The 19819-nt window shown below is 35.6% G+C and overlaps 1 protein-coding gene across 1 annotated transcript in view; it reads right to left on the bottom strand.

Annotated features, from left to right (window-relative positions):
• LOC117324931 (transmembrane protein 94-like) overlaps positions 1 to 19819 on the bottom strand; it is a 64639-nt gene that overhangs the window by 41553 nt on the left and 3267 nt on the right. Inside the window, exons 3-11 of the mRNA XM_033880776.1 lie at positions 18958 to 19112; positions 13969 to 14162; positions 12564 to 12721; positions 11102 to 11207; positions 10079 to 10165; positions 9730 to 9843; positions 5981 to 6148; positions 4633 to 4801; positions 3333 to 3385 (exon numbers count right to left, since the gene is read on the bottom strand). Of these exons, the coding sequence (XP_033736667.1) occupies positions 3333 to 3385; positions 4633 to 4801; positions 5981 to 6148; positions 9730 to 9843; positions 10079 to 10165; positions 11102 to 11207; positions 12564 to 12721; positions 13969 to 14162; positions 18958 to 19112 (1204 nt within the window). The remainder of the gene's footprint in view (positions 1 to 3332; positions 3386 to 4632; positions 4802 to 5980; positions 6149 to 9729; positions 9844 to 10078; positions 10166 to 11101; positions 11208 to 12563; positions 12722 to 13968; positions 14163 to 18957; positions 19113 to 19819) is intronic.

The following is a 19819-nucleotide window of genomic DNA, read 5'->3' as shown; positions in this document are numbered from 1 at the left end:
AATTTAGTCTAAAAGATCCTTGGGGGAAGGGGAATAGATTTTGCATTATTTTGACGTTTGGTCAAATCCAACCAGGTGAGCGATACATGGTCTATACTAATGGAATAAAACACCTAGATAGGACTAAATGGGTGTTCTGGGGTAAATAAATATCTAACTTATCCATATACAGTCAAACTTCGATGTTTCGAAGTTCAAGGGACTAACAGAAAAACTTCGAAACAGCGGGACTTCGAATTATTCATGGTTGACAATAGATTGATGTTTTCTTGATAATGACCATATCTGTTAACGTTACATGTCCTCAGTGTCTTCGTGTTGATCGTCGCCTGTCAGGCTCACATCGAAAAGTTTAGTTAATTTATACCTCAAACACAACAAAATAAAAATTATTTTCATTAATTATATCTAAGCATTTCATTAATTAAACAAAATTTGTATCGATTACAAAACACTTATATCGCGTTTAACAGATAAAGCAAAAGAAGTACAATGATATCGCGTTTAACAGATAAAGCAAAAGAAGTACAATGCACACTTACGTAAGTCGTTAGGCTTTTCTGCTAAAGACACGTGCGTTTACGTTATGTGCATATAAAATACGGAATGCCGATCGGTTGGAGAATGCATGATTGAATGACAAATAATCAATTTACTTGGATATTTATGTATAAGTTTGAAACGTGACACTTTGAACATGAGTGAAGCCATCGCTAATTGTTTGTGTTTAAAATTGGTCCGGTAGTTTTACAGTTCCGTAAAATTTACTCACCGACCGCTGATTTCAATGGCGGCGGAGATTATCAGAGGCGACTACCGAAATGTTTTACCGGAGTGATTAAATGTCATGGCTTCTAAATACACCTTTTATCTATCAATTTGGTCTGATTATTAATTAACCCCATGACCGGGAGTGACAAAACACGCTATCCTTATCCCTATTGTCAGTCAGGGCATTTGGGGGAGAGGTGTGAAATCTTGCCGCAGGGGTCACGACAAACACCTGTCCAGTGGTCAGTACAGGTAAATTTTTTGTTCGAATCATGAGATGTCAATTACCTATAATATCATAGCTAACGGGTCATGAAAAAAGTTCGATACATCGAAAACTTCGATTTATAAAATTTCGAATCATACATAGTTTCGTTAGTAGTATTATATAGTGAGAAAATTCAGGACCAAGCAAAAAGTTCGATACAGCGAGAAATTCGAATCAACGAAGTTCGAATCATCGAGGTTTGACTGTATGTAAGGTAGGTGTTATGTCATGCCCGATTTTATTGAATTTGCACCAAAATCTTAGCGACACCAAAGGTGTCGGAGAATTCCACATTTTGATATATAGTCAAACTTCGTTAACTCGAACTCGGATAACTCGAAGACCCTGTTTAACTCGAAGTATTACTTCGGTCCTGGCAAAAATCCTTCTTTTTCTTAGTAATAAAAACTCGGATAATTAAAAAAACTCGGTTATCCTGAAGTAAAATGTTGGTCCCGATATTATAAAACCTATGTAAAATGTACTGGCTATCCTGAAGTTGAAAATGTTACTTCATTTTTGAACAAAATGTGTCAACAAAATACTCATCGTACGTCTCGGTAAATTGTTTACAATTTCGGGCACAGGAAATATCCCGTTTTTGTTTCGGTTGGCTATTGAATTACATTAAGCATACCTGACTATATATTGCTACTGTAAAACCCGTCTTTATTAAGATCCAACAGTATTGATGTTGAAAAACAGCACTTACATAAGCGCTTTGATGATTAAAGTAGTGCAATAATTATACCCAAGCTCGCTACACTGTCAAATTGTCTGGGTCACGATGTGCAATCAAGCAGAACTTATCCGACACACCTGAAATCACAACCATGGCCCGGGTAACGTGTGAATTATTTCCAGGACATCGTTTCTGATCAAACTATGATAAGTGATTTAAGTTTATGGTTTTAAAACTGTGGGATCATATTTATGTGACTCAACTAACTTCATATTGCAGTACAATACATTTTCATTTGGATACATCGCAATGCACCGGTATAGCGGTATATCGTGACAGAACTATCAATAACGATTACCCAATCATACTAAATTGCACAATTCAGTGATGTAATAATTGTAGAAATCACAATGATGTGAATGACGTCTGTACAATATGCGGACAATGTTTTCAGTGTGTTGTAAACATGTTGTAAAAACACATTTGGCAGTTACAAATACTACCATGTTATTATAAATTTTGGTTCACCTTTGGCTATAGGTTCCTGCAAAATGTCTTATCATTTCTTTTTTTAGAATATTGTTTATGAAGCTTTATTCTCAGTATTCTGAAGCTGTTTGAGCACAGACAAGGATTTTCTACCAATATGGATTGAATTCTTTCATTCCTACAAAAGGATTTTAAAGTAATTGCTGTCTTTCCTCTGTTGTGCCTCATCCCTCAGGTCCCTGGGGGATAGACCCATGGTCTATACAAAACTGGTTCCCCTTCACCCAAAGATGCTTCAGATCAAATATGGACCAAATCCTTTCATTACAGAATAAAAGACACTGCACAACAACATAAGCTCACTGCACCACAACATAAACTCACTTGTCTTTCAGAAAATGCAGGTGAGCTAAAAATAGTTAGTGACCTTCACCCAACAACCCGAATAAAATTGAACTTGTCCTGTGATATTATATGGTCCCTTAATTGTGTGAAGTTTGATCAAAATCCATCAAAGGATGAAGCCACTTGAGTGCAGACAAATTTGGTGTTACATACATACATATCTACCATTGCTCATCCTGAACTAATCCCTATCAATGCTTCTCCTGAACTAATCCATATCAATACTTCTCCTGAACTAATCCCTGCCAATACTTCTCCTGAACTAATCCCTGCCAATACTTCTGAACTAATCCCTATCAATACTTCTCCTGAACTAATCCCTATCAATACTTCTCCTGAACTAATCCCTGCCAATACTTCTCCTGAACTAATCCCTGCCAATACTTCTCCTGAACTAATCCCTGCCAATACTTCTCCTGAACTAATCCCTATCAATACTTCTCCTGAACTAATCCCTGCCAATACTTCTCCTGAACTAATCCCTATCAATACTTCTCCTGAACTAATCCCTGCCAATACTTCTCCTGAACTAATCCCTATCAATACTTCTCCTGAACTAATCCCTATCAATACTTCTCCTGAACTAATCCCTATCAATACTTCTCCTGAACTAATCCCTATCAATACTTCTCCTGAACTTGTCCCTATCAATACTTCTGAACCAGTCCCTGCCAATACTTCTCCTGAATGCATTTCAATAAGATGAAATGTTCCTACCTTGCTGTCATGAGTCAGATCCAGTACTTCTACGTGGCTTGGAGATTCATATGCTGAAAAAAGTAATTTTATCAAATTGTTAATGGAAATGTTTTTCTGAATTATCTTGCAATACAATTTCATGTATTTTTTTTTTTACTTTGAAAAGGTTTGGCCTCCCGTATACACAAGAAATGAGTGTTTCCACATGTTGGATGAACTATGTCACCTATATTTGTATGATTCCACTTTTGTTAGTTATGTATTGCACTTTTACATTTGCATACAAAAATGTATATGCATAACTGATACAAACTTTTTGGTATCATTATGAATTAACAGTAATAACATGTAATTATATGTCTTGCCTGTCAAATTGATCCTTTTGGTTTGGTTTGGTTTATTTTGTTTAACGTCCTATTAACAGCTAAGGTCATTTAAGGACGGCCTCCCGTGCGTGCGACATGCATGCGTGTGGTGAATGCGTATGTGTGTTTTGGGAGGCTGCGGTATGTTCGTGTTAAGTCTACTTTGTTAGTATAGTATGCTTTAAGCGAACTCCAAAATTCACTACAATTTCATCATTTTTCCAAAAACAACCAAAAAATCTCAACTTGATAGTATGGAAACACTGCTGTATACATTAGAGACTTGTGTAAATATGTGGGATGAGTAACTTGCCAAATATAGATAATGATCTCCATGACTTCGTTATCGTTGTTGTCAATATGTCTATAGGTTTGTTAATGGAAGTTTTTGGTAATTTTCTTTAAGTATTTGATGTAAAAATAAACCATCAAGAAATTATGTCACTTTGTCCTATTTATTATTTATTTACTATCTTTTAATTTCAACTGAATTCTTAAAACCTAACCTAACTGAGCTCACACAAAATTGGATGCTTTGAACATAATACAATTTGCAACTGATCTTAAAAGTATCTTCCTGCAAAATATTAGCCTTATCACTGATAGGCCCGAATTGGCACCCCTCCTTTGGAGTTATACTTTTCATGCAACAGATCTAAATGCAAACTTTAAAGTGAAATGTTGATGATGCTGCCATTGCCGGAAAATTAACACCATAGTCTTACTTAGCTAATCTATCTATAGCATACAACAGGTGTAATATTAAGGAGCACTATCACTGCATTTTGATGTTTCAATAGAACATGTGTCATCGCATAGATAAAAAGTCTGCATACCCTAACAAAGTAAGTGTAGCATGAGTGGTTTCCATTTCTGTACAAGCTTTTCACACTGGGATTTAAATTTTACATATGTAAATCTTGTTTTTGTCTAATCTGATAAGAGTTGTCTACCTTTGACAAGAGCAGGCTTGGTGTCATGTCCTTCCTTTTTCTTGTCATTGTCTTTGGATGAAATGTCAATAGTTGGGTTGACTTTGTCATGTGAAGACAGAAAAAATACTTTCTCGGCACTGGGATTGGGCCAAGACAATAGACCCTTCTTGTCAACACAGCATAGGGACTGAAAAATAGAATGGACACATTCAATCTTATAAATAGGATGGACACATTCAGTCTTATAAATAGGATGGACACATTTAATCTTATGAATAAGATGGACAAATTCAATCTTATAAATAGGATGGACACATTCAATCTTATAAATAGGATGGACACATTTAATCTTATAATTTGGATGGACACATTTAATCTTATAAATTGGATGGACACATTCAATCTTATAAATAGGATGGACACATTTAATCTTATAAATAGGATGGACAAATTAAATCTTATAAATAGGATGGACACATTTAATCTTATAAATAGGATGGACACATTTAATCTTATAAATAGGATGGACAAATTCAATCTTATAAATAGGATGGACACATTCAATCTTATAAATAGGATGGACACATTTAATCTTATAAATTGGATGGACACATTCAATCTTATAAATTGGATGGTTAGACAATGGTTAGGGTGGTTAGACAATACTTTATCTAACCAAGGTAAACAATGGGGGGAGGGGTTAGAGAAAACTTTATCTAACTAAGGTAAACAATGGGGGGAGGTGTGGTTAGGCAATACTTCATCATATATTTGTAAGTTATTCTTTCTTTCATGTTTTCTTTAACCAATTTCCAGTCTTCCAAATGTAGGTATGGTGTTAAAGATGTACATACTGTGACAAGTATCACCAACACAACAACAGTAGGTATGGTATTATAGATGTACATACTGTGACAGGTATGGTGTTATAGATGTACATACTGTGACAGGTATGGTATTATAGATGTACATACTGTGACAGGTATGGTGTTATAGATGTACATACTGTGACAGGTATGGTGTTATAGATGTACATTCTGTGACAGGTATGGTGTTATAGATGTACATACTGTGACAGGTATATATGGTGTTATAGATGTACATACTGTGACAGGTATGGTGTTATAGATGTACATACTGTGACAGGTATGGTGTTATAGATGTACATTCTGTGACAGGTATGGTGTTATAGATGTACATACTGTGACAGGTATATATGGTGTTATAGATGTACATACTGTGACAGGTATGGTATTATAGATGTACATACTGTGACAGGTATGGTGTTATAGATGTACATACTTTGAGAGGTATGGTGTTATAGATGTACATACTGTGACAGGTATGGTATTATAGATGTACATACTGTGACAGAACCGAGAATGTGCGAGATGTTGACACGTCGTGTGGGGGCAGGGGCTCGACCTGACAACACAAGCCAAAACCAGTCTCTGACCAATGTCCAGTCCATATCTACTCTTGCCTCGTCCACTGATATTGTACTGTTGGTGCTGAAACTGTCCTCACAGGTAACCTAAATGTACAGAAAATAAGAATTGTACTGTTGGTGCTAAATTGTCCTCACAGATAACCTTAAGATACAAACAAGAAGTGGACATGTTGCCTGCACAGCAAGTTGGGTGATTACAAAGAAACAGATATATTTTTCACTTCAAGAAATAATGCTAAAAGTAAGCAAGACCAGCATTACTAAAATATGCTTAAAATTCAGCAATTCAGAGCAGGACTTTCGCTAAATGCGCACCTCAAGAAGTTTCAGCTTGATCGGCTAGAGTTATTGCATGGAAACAGATTTTCTATTTAAAGTAACAGTGACTATAACCTTTGGACCTGTAAAAAAACACAATCCCATGCAGGCAGTTGTGGTAAGGAAAAACTGCAGGGAAATTGTGTTTGATGGGCCGAAAGGAACTTGCGTTATCACAAGGAAACAAATTTTCTATGTTTGGTAACAGTGACCTTGACCTTTAACCTTTGGACCTGAAAAGCAATCTCAAGTGAGCATTTTTGGTAAGGAAGATCTGCATGAAGCTTTGAGTTTGATCGACCCAAGGGAACTGGAGTTATCGCACAGAACCCCCATAATTATGATGACAGTATGTTCATATCTAAGGAAGTGCAGACATTTCAGTTAGTGCTCTGCATGGAGACAAATACACAAATCATCCCTATGAAAACCTGTGGAATTGTCACACTTACATGCACTCCAACACTGACCACCCATGCTAACACACCTGCAATGAGCATTCTACATGGTATGGTCTGACTGATCACATGAATACTAATGCACTTACCCAAGTCATACTAGAGTAGTGAAAATGGTCGGTACCATCCAAATTCCTCTCAAAATAAAACTCACACACAGATGATAAATGGCAAATAATGTATGGATTCAAAATAGTTATCCATTTTTCCACATATGTCCATATTGTGGCTTCACGTCGTCAATGAAGTGCTTGAAAAATATGGTGTGACCACAGGTGCCCATCATTATTGTATGACTTTGCATTCCCTCGAGTTGTTTGTATACTCACTATATATACAGTAAACCCCCGTTATAATGCCACCTTTTGTTCTGGGAGATTTTGGCGTTATATCGAGTTTGGCGAAATAACGAATTTGATCCAATAATGAGATAGGCCCGACATGTTTTAAGAAGGCAGTGTTGGATCAACGTGTACCTTTTATATTATAGAAATGATGTTAAAAATTCGCAAAATATATACAAAATATGTTTTTATTATCATACAATTTGACATTTTAAATATATGTAGAAATAGATTGATTTCATCAAACACATCAGTAAAATCAGTCAAAATTATTCACGGCTAGGAATCCGACGTCGACAATAACAACGATCATGTCACTGTAAATTTTTTACATGTTCAAAAAGTCGTACATTGTTTTCTGTTTTGCAGAACACTGTAAAATATTATTTATTTTGTTTTGGATAGATACACATTTGTCTATGTCACTTGATACAGTACTCGTTTGGTATTCTAAAAATTTAACATTATAACACAGGATTTTAACTGCTGATCGGCTGCAAACACAATTCTATTTTTAGCCGAGTGAAATTACCTGGCGGACCTATCGGGGGTGCGGTAAGGGGAAATTGAACATTTATTTTGAAAAATGTGTGGCGGATGGCGATAAGCGCGTTTGGCGCTAAAACGGGTGCATTAACATGGAGAGAAATCTGTTTTTTCTAAATGTGTGGCGATAAGTGAGTTTAGCGCTATAACGGGTGGCGTTATAAAGGAGTTATACTGTACAAGATAAGAATAAAAAAAACAAGACAAAATATGTACATGTAAGAGCATATAATATATCATGTTATGTGCTCTTGATTACTTGTTCTTGATATTTCTATTTTTATCTCATATTTATTGTGGTATAACACACTAGTGTTTGTTGTGATCTGCATTGTGTTTACACTTACCTGGTAAATCATGTGCAAAGTGACCACCAGGCTATGTGACGGTAATTTTGTGATATTTGATAGGTACATGTATTTGTTTTTTTATCGATATACCTGGAAACATCAATATTTTTACACATTTTTGCATTACTTATGGGGACACTCAAGGTTAGAGCCTTGGTCGTGTTTGCTATAATCTCCATTTTTTTTTCCAATTCACAGGGGGTCATTTCATAGTTGAATGTAATTAGGATTGTAAATATTTTTCATCAATTACAATCATTTTGTGATAATTACCTGTTCAAGTTCCATGTCAATATTCTGCTATTGATACCATATTTTACAGGGTATAAGCTCAGGGGGGCCAGTGCACTGAAAATGGGCAAAAACTGGGGATGGGATTAACCCTGGATACCAACACTATGAAAGAGGGATTTTTAAAGGATCTTTTCAATGAATATTGCAGATGTAGGGTAGAATGTTATGAAAGTGTGTCATGTTCAGTCAGCACATAATTTGTGAAGACAAAAACAAATATAAACCATTATCTCATTGTTTTATTTTCACACAAGTATATTGTAAAAAGAACGTATGTGTTTGGTGGTAGATGGATCAAGAATAGATGTAGTGTGATATGTGTCATTTTGTATATATATTGAAAGAGTAATAATACTGGTTTGACTACTCATGGGCCTCTATATATAGGTTTGGATCCTGGGTGTGCACATTTCCAGGCAGAGAACAAACGAAACTGTTGGCACTTCCTTAGATAGTACATACTATGACTGGAACATACTGTCATCATAAGGGGTATCTCAGAAATGATTTCTGAAATTTTAATTTTTAATTTGTTTTTCTAAATATAATTGGAAGCTTTTCAACATGCACTCTCAGCTTTAATATCACTGTCATTAACATTTAGATAATTCTATCTGTATTAAAATCCTTGTAAATCAAAATAATTGAATTATATACATATTTACAGTCCTCTAATACATTTAAATAATCATGATAATTAAATATAAAAATCCTTGTAATATACCTAAAAACATCTTGTTACCGATTACCATCTTTGTAACATACATTAAAATTTCTTTGATTATACATCAATACAGCACAGCTGACAGGTTTTATAGGTCAAAGGGACATAACTCTGTAACTTCGTGAAACTGTTCAATGCTAGTTTTAGTAAAGGTGTTGCTGTCACTAGTAACTTTGTATATATCATATCTTTATATGCAAGACTGTGAACGAAAATCAGGAGAAAATTGTTAGGAAATATTTTACAATCTTGATGGGGTGTTATAATGGTTAATTGACAAGTTATGAATCATGCTATTCACTGCTCATTGTTCAGATGAAGGTACATATAAGAAAGTGTAGTTAAGAAAAACATCATGCGTAACATGCAGTTGTTGTGATATGCCAAAATCTATTCACATACATAATTACTGATCCGTAGAAAATATTTCATAATATCATCATTATGTCGAGGATCAAACCAAAAGATGTTAAACTTTTTGTGTGTCAAAAGTGTTAACCAAAAAATACCCTCTTGCTATTAGTGTGTTTCAAAGAAAAAGAAAACAAAATATGTAAAGTTGAAAATGAGAACAAACAGTATAGTGAATCAGTGATAAAATACTGACTGACCATACTTGATACATGCATACCTTTGTACTCTTGGCCACACTGAATACAGTGAAGACTCGAGCCTGGCCATAGAAGTTGAGGAGACGCCAGGCAAGAGGGAACAGCAGCGGAAGTAACGGGAGCAGTGTGTGACTCTAGTCAGGATAAACAGAAGATGTGTAATAGTAATACAACATATCAATGAACAGTCCTTCTATACACTTTCACGAAACTAAATACACAATTATGTCTTTACAATTACACTCAACAGAGGAATATTTGTATTCCAGTTGATTAGGTGATTTGAATTCTCCTAGATGATTGTTTGTGCTCATCAAGATGAAACAAATGATGATGAAGGTAATTTGTGCCACAATAGGTAAAACTTACAGGTAAGACGAGGATCATTTCTGCCCAGTGTCCAGAGTGGCCTTTCAGATATACCAAGCGCAAAACATTGGTGATCAACACCAAAATCTGGAAACAAAATAACAACTTTGAGACGACGCTAATTTGCATTTTATCACAAGATGTAATATATCAAGGATTGTTAATAGACGACTAAACATACCTCACCTCCTCTGATACAGGCTTATACTCCCTAACACAAAGGGCAGAATTCTGTGTTTGATCCCCCACTGGTAGATAGTGAACCTCCCTGTTACTGACTACTCACCCACACAACAGACAGATTTCTGTGTTTGATCCCCCACTGGTAGATAGTGAACCTCCCTGTTACTGACTACTCACCCACACAACAGACAGATTTCTGTGTTTGATCCCCCACTGGTAGATAGTGAACCTCCCTGTTACCGACTACTCACCTACACAACAGACAGATTTCTGTGTTTGAGTCCCTACTGGTAGATAGTGAACCCTGTTATTGACTACTCACCCACACAACAGACAGATTTCTGTGTTTGATCCCCTACTGGTAGATAGTGAACCTCCCTGTTATTGACTACTCACCCACACAACAGACAGATTTCTGTGTTTGATCCCCTACTGGTAGATAGTGAACCTCCCTGTTATTGACTATTCACCCACACAACAGACAGATTTCTGTGTTTGATCCCCTACTGGTAGATAGTGAACCTCCCTGTTACTGACTACTCACCCACACAACAGACAGATTTCTGTGTTTGAGTCCCTAACGGTAGATAGTGAACCTCCCTGTTACTGACTACTCACCCACACAACAGACAGAATTCTGTGTTTGATCCCCTACTGGTAGATAGTGAACCTCACTGTTATTGACTACTCGCCCACACAACAGACAGAATTCTGTGTTTGAGTCCCTACTGGTAGATAGTGAACCTCCCTGTTATTGACTACTCACCCACACAACAGACAGATTTCTGTGTTTGATCCCCTACTGGTAGATAGTGAACCTCCCTTTTACTGACTACTCACCAAGACAACAGGCAGAATTCTGTGCTCAAGCCACTTTGAGCAGATGATATAGCGAACCTTTTCTGTGTTGCTGACTGGTCTCTTTACACTGTCCTCCAAAATAAGCCTACAAAACCAATGTATCTGTTCAAATCTGATATTTTGCTCTAGATAATTTTTAATAACAAATGACAGGCAAAATGTTCATTCTATCAATTGACTTGTTTAGATATAAAATGCCTTCAGGAGTATGAGTTATGTAGACATGAGGGCTCTACATGAGTATGAATTGTGTAGACCTGGGGGCTCTACAGGAGTGTGAATTGTGTAGACCTGAGGGCTCTAAAGGAGTATGAATTGTGTAGACCTGATGGCTCTACAGGAGTGTGAATTGTGTAGACCTGAGGGCTCTACAGGAGTATTAATTGTGTAGACCTGAGGGCTCTACAGGAGTATGAATTATGTAGACATGAGGGCTCTACAGGAGTATGAGTTATGTAGACATGAGGGCTCTACAGGAGTATGAACTGTGTAGACCTGGGGGCTCTACAGGAGTATGAATTGTGTAGACCTGAGGGCTCTACAGGAGTATGAATTATGTAGACCTGAGGTCTCTACATAAGTATGAATTGTGTAGACCTGAGGTCTCTACATGAGTATGAACTGTGTAGACCTGAGGGCTCTACAGGAGTATGAATTATGTAGACATGAGGGCTCTACAGGAGTATGAACTGTGTAGACCTAAGGGCTCTACAGGAGTATGAATTGTGTAGACCTGAGGGCTATACAGGAGTATGAATTGTGTAGACCTGAGGGCTCTACAGGAGTATGAATTGTGTAGACCTCGGGGCTCTACAGGGGTATGAATTGTGTAGACCTCGGGGCTCTACAGGAGTATGAATTGTGTAGACCTGAGGGCTATACAGGAGTATGAATTGTGTAGACCTGAGGGCTCTACAGGAGTATGAATTGTGTAGACCTGAGGGCTCTACAGGAGTGTGAATTATGTAGACCTGAGGGCTATACAGGAGTATGAATTGTGTAGACCTGAGGGCTCTACAGGAGTATGAATTGTGTAGACATGAGGGCTATACAGGAGTATGAATTGTGTAGACCTGAGGGCTATACAGGAGTATGAATTGTCTAGACCTGAGGTAATTTTTTTGTCCTGAGGGGCCTACAGGAATAAAAAAATTATGTAAAAGTGAGGTGTCTACATGTGTATGAATTATTTTTTGGATGTGAGGTGTTTACAGGAGTATGAGTTGTTTAGATGTGAGGTGTTCACAGAAGTATGAGTTGTTTATATGTATGTAAAATGCCTTCAGGAGTATGAATTATGTAGACCTGAGAGCTCTGCAGAAGTATGAGTTGTGTAGACCTGAGATGTCTACAGAATATGAATTGTGTAGACCTGAAGGTCTACAGAATATGAATTGTATAGACCTGAAGTGTCTACAGGAAAATAAATTGTGACACTTACCTGATGTGTTTGATGAAAGGAGTCTCCAATAATATGAATTGTTTTGAAGTAAGGGGGGATTTGCCATGAGCACCCTTTATCTCTTCTGTGAATTCCTCTCCTCGGGGCGAGTACACATCTCCCTTCTTCAGAATGGTGTCTTGTCCCTCATTGGACTCCTTTATAGATTAAACCACATAACATTACATTTCAATGAATTACAACCAAGTCACACATATATATATATAATTTACAGTGAAATCTGTCTGAATAAAGAAATCAAGGGAGCTGATTTTTTCACATAATACTGGTTCAATTTACATACAAATAAAAGACGTTTTATACAGAACAAGAGATCCAGAGAGATCTTGGCACCTATGAAAGCCTCATCTTTTCTCTACTTTTCCTTTTGTTCCCCTTTTTCCTCCAAATCTCTAAATCATTTGACAACACATGGGACCTACAAGTAGTCTTAAGAAAGATCTAAGAAGAACTTTCTGAAAGGAATCAATAACAAACATCAACTGTCAAAATCAAAGATGGCAGCCTTTCGGCCATTTTATTTCCCCGCTCAAAATTCAATTGACATAACTACCAAGGGGAACCTACACGTGAAGTTTGAAGAATATCCCACCACTACTTTTCAAGAAAAGGCGATAGCAATCTTCGACTGTCAAAATCCAAGATGGCCACCTGTCTGCCATTTTGCTCTTCCGATCACACTCAAAATTCAATTGGCACAACTAGGGATCAAGGAAAACCTACATGCAAAGTTTGAGGAATAAACCTCCAATATTTTTCAAGAAATATCAATAACAAACTTTGTCAAAATCCAAGATGGCTACCTGTCTGCCATTTTGTTCTCCTGAATAGACTCAAAATTGAATGAGTATAACATTAGGAACCAAAAGGAACCTACATGTGAAGTTTGATGAATATTCATCCAGTGCTTTTTAAAGACTGTTTATGGATGGACGGTCGATGGATGACCAACCCCGGATGTAGGGTGATTTGAATAGCCCACCATCTGATGACAGAGGGCTAAAAATTGCAATAAGTGGGGTTAAAGTCTAAAATAAACGGTAGGCACCATGGGGAACATACAAATAAAATCCGAAAAAGCTTCACAAATTATTTTCTGAAAAAATAGCAGTAACAAACTTCAAACCTGAAAAATTCAAAATGGCCACCTGTCGGCTATTTTGTTGTCCGATTAGTCTTAAAATTATAGCCCAATAAAATTTTACAAAGTTTTTTTTTTCATTTTTCTTTGGTAATAATGTATATATAGGGGAAAAAATTAATCTGACATTTAGGAGTGTCTTTGATAATAACAGATATATGTCATGAAAGTGGTTCATTTTGTTATCCTTCATAAGATTAATCAGATGAGTTTGAAAACTGACCTTGACCTTGCTTTACTGACCTCAACCTCGCGACATTCTGCTGGAGCCTCCTGGCCTGGCCTGAGGAGTATGATGTCGCCCTGGACCAGCAGGGTGGTGGGTAGATTGATAACCTCTTTGTCACGGAGAGTCCACTGGAGGGAGACACAGGGAGAAATGGGGGCATGCAGGGTTGGGTAATTACTGCTGTTCCAGGTGTTGTTGTCGATACACTCTGTAAATGTATCAAAATTCATGATGGAGAGCGTGGAGCATTGGGTTTTATTAGAGAATAAGTCTATCTACATTTTTTAGTGCATAGACCTACCCAGACTTTACACATAAACACGTACATGTATGTGAATAAAGAAACAGTAAGCCTGTTTTATTTTTAATTTCTCTGTGACAAATAATTCTGTAATGGGTTATTTTTTATAATACGAAATATATTCTTTAAATGTTACCACCTGGCACTCCATATCCTCTACCTCCTAATGACACCCAACATTGGGCACCCCCTCTATATCCCAATGACCAAGTATGATGCCTTCTCAACTTTCTCACCTTTTTCTGTTTTTCTTTTTCTAATCCAATTATCTAATGATACTTCATATGTATTTGACAAATTAAGATACAGCAACGATTTCCTTTATTCACTTTGGAAATAATAACCTAACTTTAGGACTGGTATATATATATACCAGCCAGTGACTCACAGAAGTGAATGTTCCCTCACACACAAACTTAATGATTTGTACCTTAGTTGCAGATTTTATCATTTACCAGCTGATTTAATTTGATGTGTGAATTAATTTAAAATCTGATTCTGGAGACTATGTATGAATTCACATAAAATCTGATTCTGGAGACTATGTATGAATTCACATAAAATCTGATTCTGGAGACTATGTATGAATTCACATAAAATCTGATTCTGGAGACTATGTATGAATTCACATAAAATCTGATTCTGGAGACTATGTATGAATTCACATAAAATCTGATTCTGGAGACTATGTATGAATTCACATAAAATCTGATTCTGGAGACTATGTATGAATTCACATAAAATCTGATTCTGGAGACTATTTCCTGTTTACTAGCCAGTGTATCTAATCATTTTGCTTAAGTTTATAGTGTTATATGACATTATTTGTTATAAGAGTTAAACAAAACCATTTAAGGCAGGTAAAAAATCAGAATACCAAAGAGCTGACTGATTGATGACTTAAAGTAAGAATGGAGGGAATACTCCCATTACCCTGAAATTGAACAATGTTTTTATACAAGCTATGATATGGCATGTATTAGCTAGCTACATACAACTCGGCTAAAGTAATTAAAGTTTAAATATTTACTTTTTAATGAACTGTATCAGGGAATAATATCAATGACTCTTGATAACTCCCAATGGACCACACACATATTAGATATTTTTCAAATTGACAAATTGATATTCTAACTAGCTGACAAATAAAGTTAATGGTTTAATTTGCCTGTCATCATACCATTATCTTTGTCTTCTCACTCTTTTGTAAGCTAACTTTTCTTAGATGTTCAACACAATTTCCAATAAAATCTAATGGTGAATCAGATAATGGCAGAATTGCATGTTAACCTACTGAGTGAATACCAATTGCAACCAATGATATTTAGAAAATGTTGTTCCAGATTAGTTTTCTAAATGTGAATTCACATCACACAGCATAAAAGACTTCAGTTACTGCGAATTATCTAATGAAGCTTACATATACTATTTGGTTTAAAGTATGTGAGTTCCTCAAGTTTCCTTTAACTATAAATAATGATGACTTTATGTGAATGATTTTCTTTTTCAGTGAACGAATTAGCAGCATCTTGCTGCCTGAGGCTATGAGGAGTTCAGATACGCTGAAGACATTTTGCCTCATTATGATGAATTTTTAATACTGATGTCCTAATGCATGCATATTGGTGTGATGAATGTACAACTCTGGTACATTTCTAATCTTCAAACGAATTATAGTTATTGATTACTACAATAATGTCTGAAGACTTCAGGTGATACAATGAGACACTTCCAACATTAAATTTTCTGTAAATATTACATTTCTAAATTAGCACATTGAACACATATTATCATATTACTTTATAACGCCATACATCTTTAAGTTATTTTCAGTTAAATTCAGTTATTTATTTCAACTACAATGCATTATTGACAAATTTCAATTTCCTAAGCCTAAAATATGAAATGCATCAATCTGCCTGTTATAGTGGACAGTGAATACTTTTTCTTTTTGTTAAAATGACTAATGAAAACCAAAAATCAGGTGAAGCTAAAATTCTCTCTGCTGAAATAAAAAATGTCACAAATGGATACAAAAGGTTTATGATCATTGATCAGCTACAAAAAGTAATTAGACACACTACAATAGTTACATACCTATAGACCATAAAATACTGGAGAAAACCAGATTATAATGGTATTGAGTGAATTTCTACAGAAGCCTGTAGACATCATCAGCTATAAAGTGATAGATAAGGGATGGTCCTGAACACTCAGTCAAACAATCAATAATGAATGACAATTTATCAATTCCAGGGGTACTGGAGACACACCAGTACACTGTACTTTTCAGTCATAAAACAATTTAGACAGTATAGAAATCTTAATTTGCATATTACATATGAATTTTCTGTGTTTTGTATGACAAATATAATCACACATACATAAAAAATAAATATGTACGTATGTAAAGCATATGTAATTTATATCACTAAATATGAACTACAGTAAACAATGCTAACTCAAACTTGCTAGGGACCATGTTCCTAGTTTGAGGAATACGGGGTATTGGAGTCATCAGAGTCCTGGACCATTACAGGTATTGATCATGTGTGTTACTCTATACTCACTGAATGTCTACTTGAACATCGCTGTGATTTGTTACACTTTTTAAATTATTGTATTACACAAAAGAAGACATATCAAGATTTAACAACATTTGATTTAATTAACAATATTTGATTACTTATATAATATAAGTATTTAAAAAATATATATATATATATAAGCCAAATGATTTAATCATCCAGTTAAAAGAAAAGAATATAACTGAAATATGGTAAAGGGCTACACAATATCAGCCACATTAGCACGTCTATGGTCAGATGGAACTGACAGACTCACAAAAATATGTATGAATGTTTTCACATATTATAAACAAGAATTTCACGGAAGCAGCAAGCTAGGAGATGAATTTTAAACAAGCAAGCACTTACTGTAAGAAAGCAATGCATCAACTTTGCGCTTGATTAGCATGTTATAGCAAGCAAACCCATTTTCTATTTATAGTAACAATGACCTTTGACCTTTGAACCTGAAAAGCAATCTAAGCAAGCACTTTTGGTAGGGAAGCACTGTATGAAATTTGAGCCTGATTGGCTAAGGAAAACTCAAGTTATCACATGGAAACAAATTTTCTATTTATAGTAACAGTGACCTTTGACCTTCAAACCTGAAAAGCAATCCCAATCAACAAGTTTTGATAAGGAAGCACTATACAAAGTTTTAGTTTGATTGGCCCAAGAGAACTCAAATTATTGCATGGAAACCAATTTTCTATTAATAGTAACAGTGACCTTGACCTTTGAACATGAAAAGTAATCCCAAGCAAGCACTTTTGGTAAGGAAGCACTGTATGAAGTCTGAGTTTGATTGGCCCAAGGGAACTCATGCAAGTAATCACACGGAAACCATTGTGCAGACGACGATGCCTATGAAACTTTTGTTTGTGTTCTGATACAGGCTTATTAGAAATATATCCATATAATAATAACTAGGCCTATAATGAAGTATATGGTAGTGTAGGTGTGTAATGAATCCACTGTTAATTATCTCCTGTACACATGAGGATGATCTACATAGAGGTACCCTGAGGTCTGACACAGCCGTGCATGACACAAGTAAACAATTGACAAGTGATCACCTGTTCAACGAACAGAAAAGATTAATGCCATGAATATAAAGGGAAGGGGACAAATATAAATTTGAGGAATATAAGGTATTCAATGAATACCAGTTTGAGTTATGTGAGGTTAATTTACAAAGAAGGTATAAGGACTTGGTTGGGACAAAGCGAACAGTTCCACAAATACAGGGTATTCGAGGAATGTGGGTTTGAGTGATTATAAGCATATAGGGTTTTACTGTATTTCACCATATATTCAAATTTTGTCTGATTTACATAAGAAGTATTTATTTCATTAACATTTGAAATTAAGTTGCACTTGAGTCTTAGTCCACTTCATTAACTTAGGACTTCCTATAAATGTTTTTCAGCTAATCCAACATTGTTTCTATTTCCCCATTTGAAATCACCATGGTGTAGACCGTGCCTTTGGCTGCAAATATCGGTAAGCTTCTTGTGAAGGTTGCACAAATAAAAGTGACAATATTGCAATTACATAGCCTAAAAAGGTGAAATAGCTAAAACTTAGTTGTAAAAGTAATATAGTATATATTATGTACTTGTTATTTCTAAACAACAATTATTTTAGGTAATCATGTATGTGTAAATGTAACATATGAACAGTATATTGCATAGATCTGACAAGTACCAAGTAGTGCTAAAATCTAAGAACAAAATCAGAGAAAACATTAGATACCAAAGGCGTCAGCCAGTAAGTCAGAGTGTCAACAAGTTTACCTATACTATACAGATATCCATGATGAAAAAGTATGAACTGAGTGTAAAAACAATAACGCAAAAGATATATATGTCTCTGGTAAATCTGAAAAGGCAGATACTGACCTCGACCAGTGTAAAGTTGGATTAGGGGACAACAGTACATAAAACATCACACAAATTGCTGAGGATATATCAAAATGTGTTTTGTTTACAAAAATGGATGATTAATCAATCATTTCCCATTTATATACAACCACGTACCATAGCTGCTGTCTCAAAGACATATGATCAATTATGCTAAAATACAACAACATCGATCTTAAAACCATATAAGCACTAGTCTAGGTGGACATATACCTTCTAGTTTTCTGAGGGACAGCCGGGTGACATAAATGAGTTCCTCATGTGCCTGTTTGCCATTCCAGATGTTGAAACAGATGTTTGTGCCCACCGTCAGCAGGATGACTACTACTTCAGCCATCCACCATCCATGTCCACTTACATCTTCATCACTGTTAACATATTTAATTATGAGACTGATACTTTCTGTAAAGGTATAACTGTATTCTAAATGACACTCTGAAAAAAGGCCAAATGGTGTTTTTTTCAACATCAATAATTCAGCTAATTGGTTGACTGAAACATATCATTCCTTAATTATATATCATTTGGCTGAATTCATTTAAGGTTATCTGGTCTTAAATTCTGACCAAATATTTCCCCTCAAACATCAATGACACTTTAACACTATTTGTCTTTAAGAGACTGCAGAAATCTATAGATCTCTTGTACTTTTTTTTTAATGTATACCTATATAGTGACATAGGTTTTGTACATTGTAGAAGGATATATCAATCTATAGCTGGAGGACCTATATATGAGTCAGGTAATACATGTACAGTCCAACATGTTTCATTCAACATGTAATTAAGTTGTAGATTATTTTGAGATACATGTAATAGAAAGGGAGGTTACTCTGATACATCGTAGAGATTATATATCAGCCCATGCAAGGTGCAGCTAACATCTAACAGGTACAAATATTGTGTCTCATGTAGTTAATCTTATTAACTAAAAGATTTATAATTACCTTTATATTTATTATACAATTTATTTTGGTTTTGTTTTATATTGTTAAACATCTCATCAACAGCTATGGTCATTACGGACTGCCTCCCCTGTGTGAGCGATAGTGAGATACATGCATGTGTTGAGTGTG

The sequence above is a fragment of the Pecten maximus genome, chromosome 1 (genome assembly GCF_902652985.1).
Source record: "Pecten maximus chromosome 1, xPecMax1.1, whole genome shotgun sequence".
Taxonomy (NCBI): domain Eukaryota; kingdom Metazoa; phylum Mollusca; class Bivalvia; order Pectinida; family Pectinidae; genus Pecten; species Pecten maximus.
Note: the sequence above shows the minus strand (reverse complement) of the source record. Positions and strands in the feature narration are given on the sequence as shown.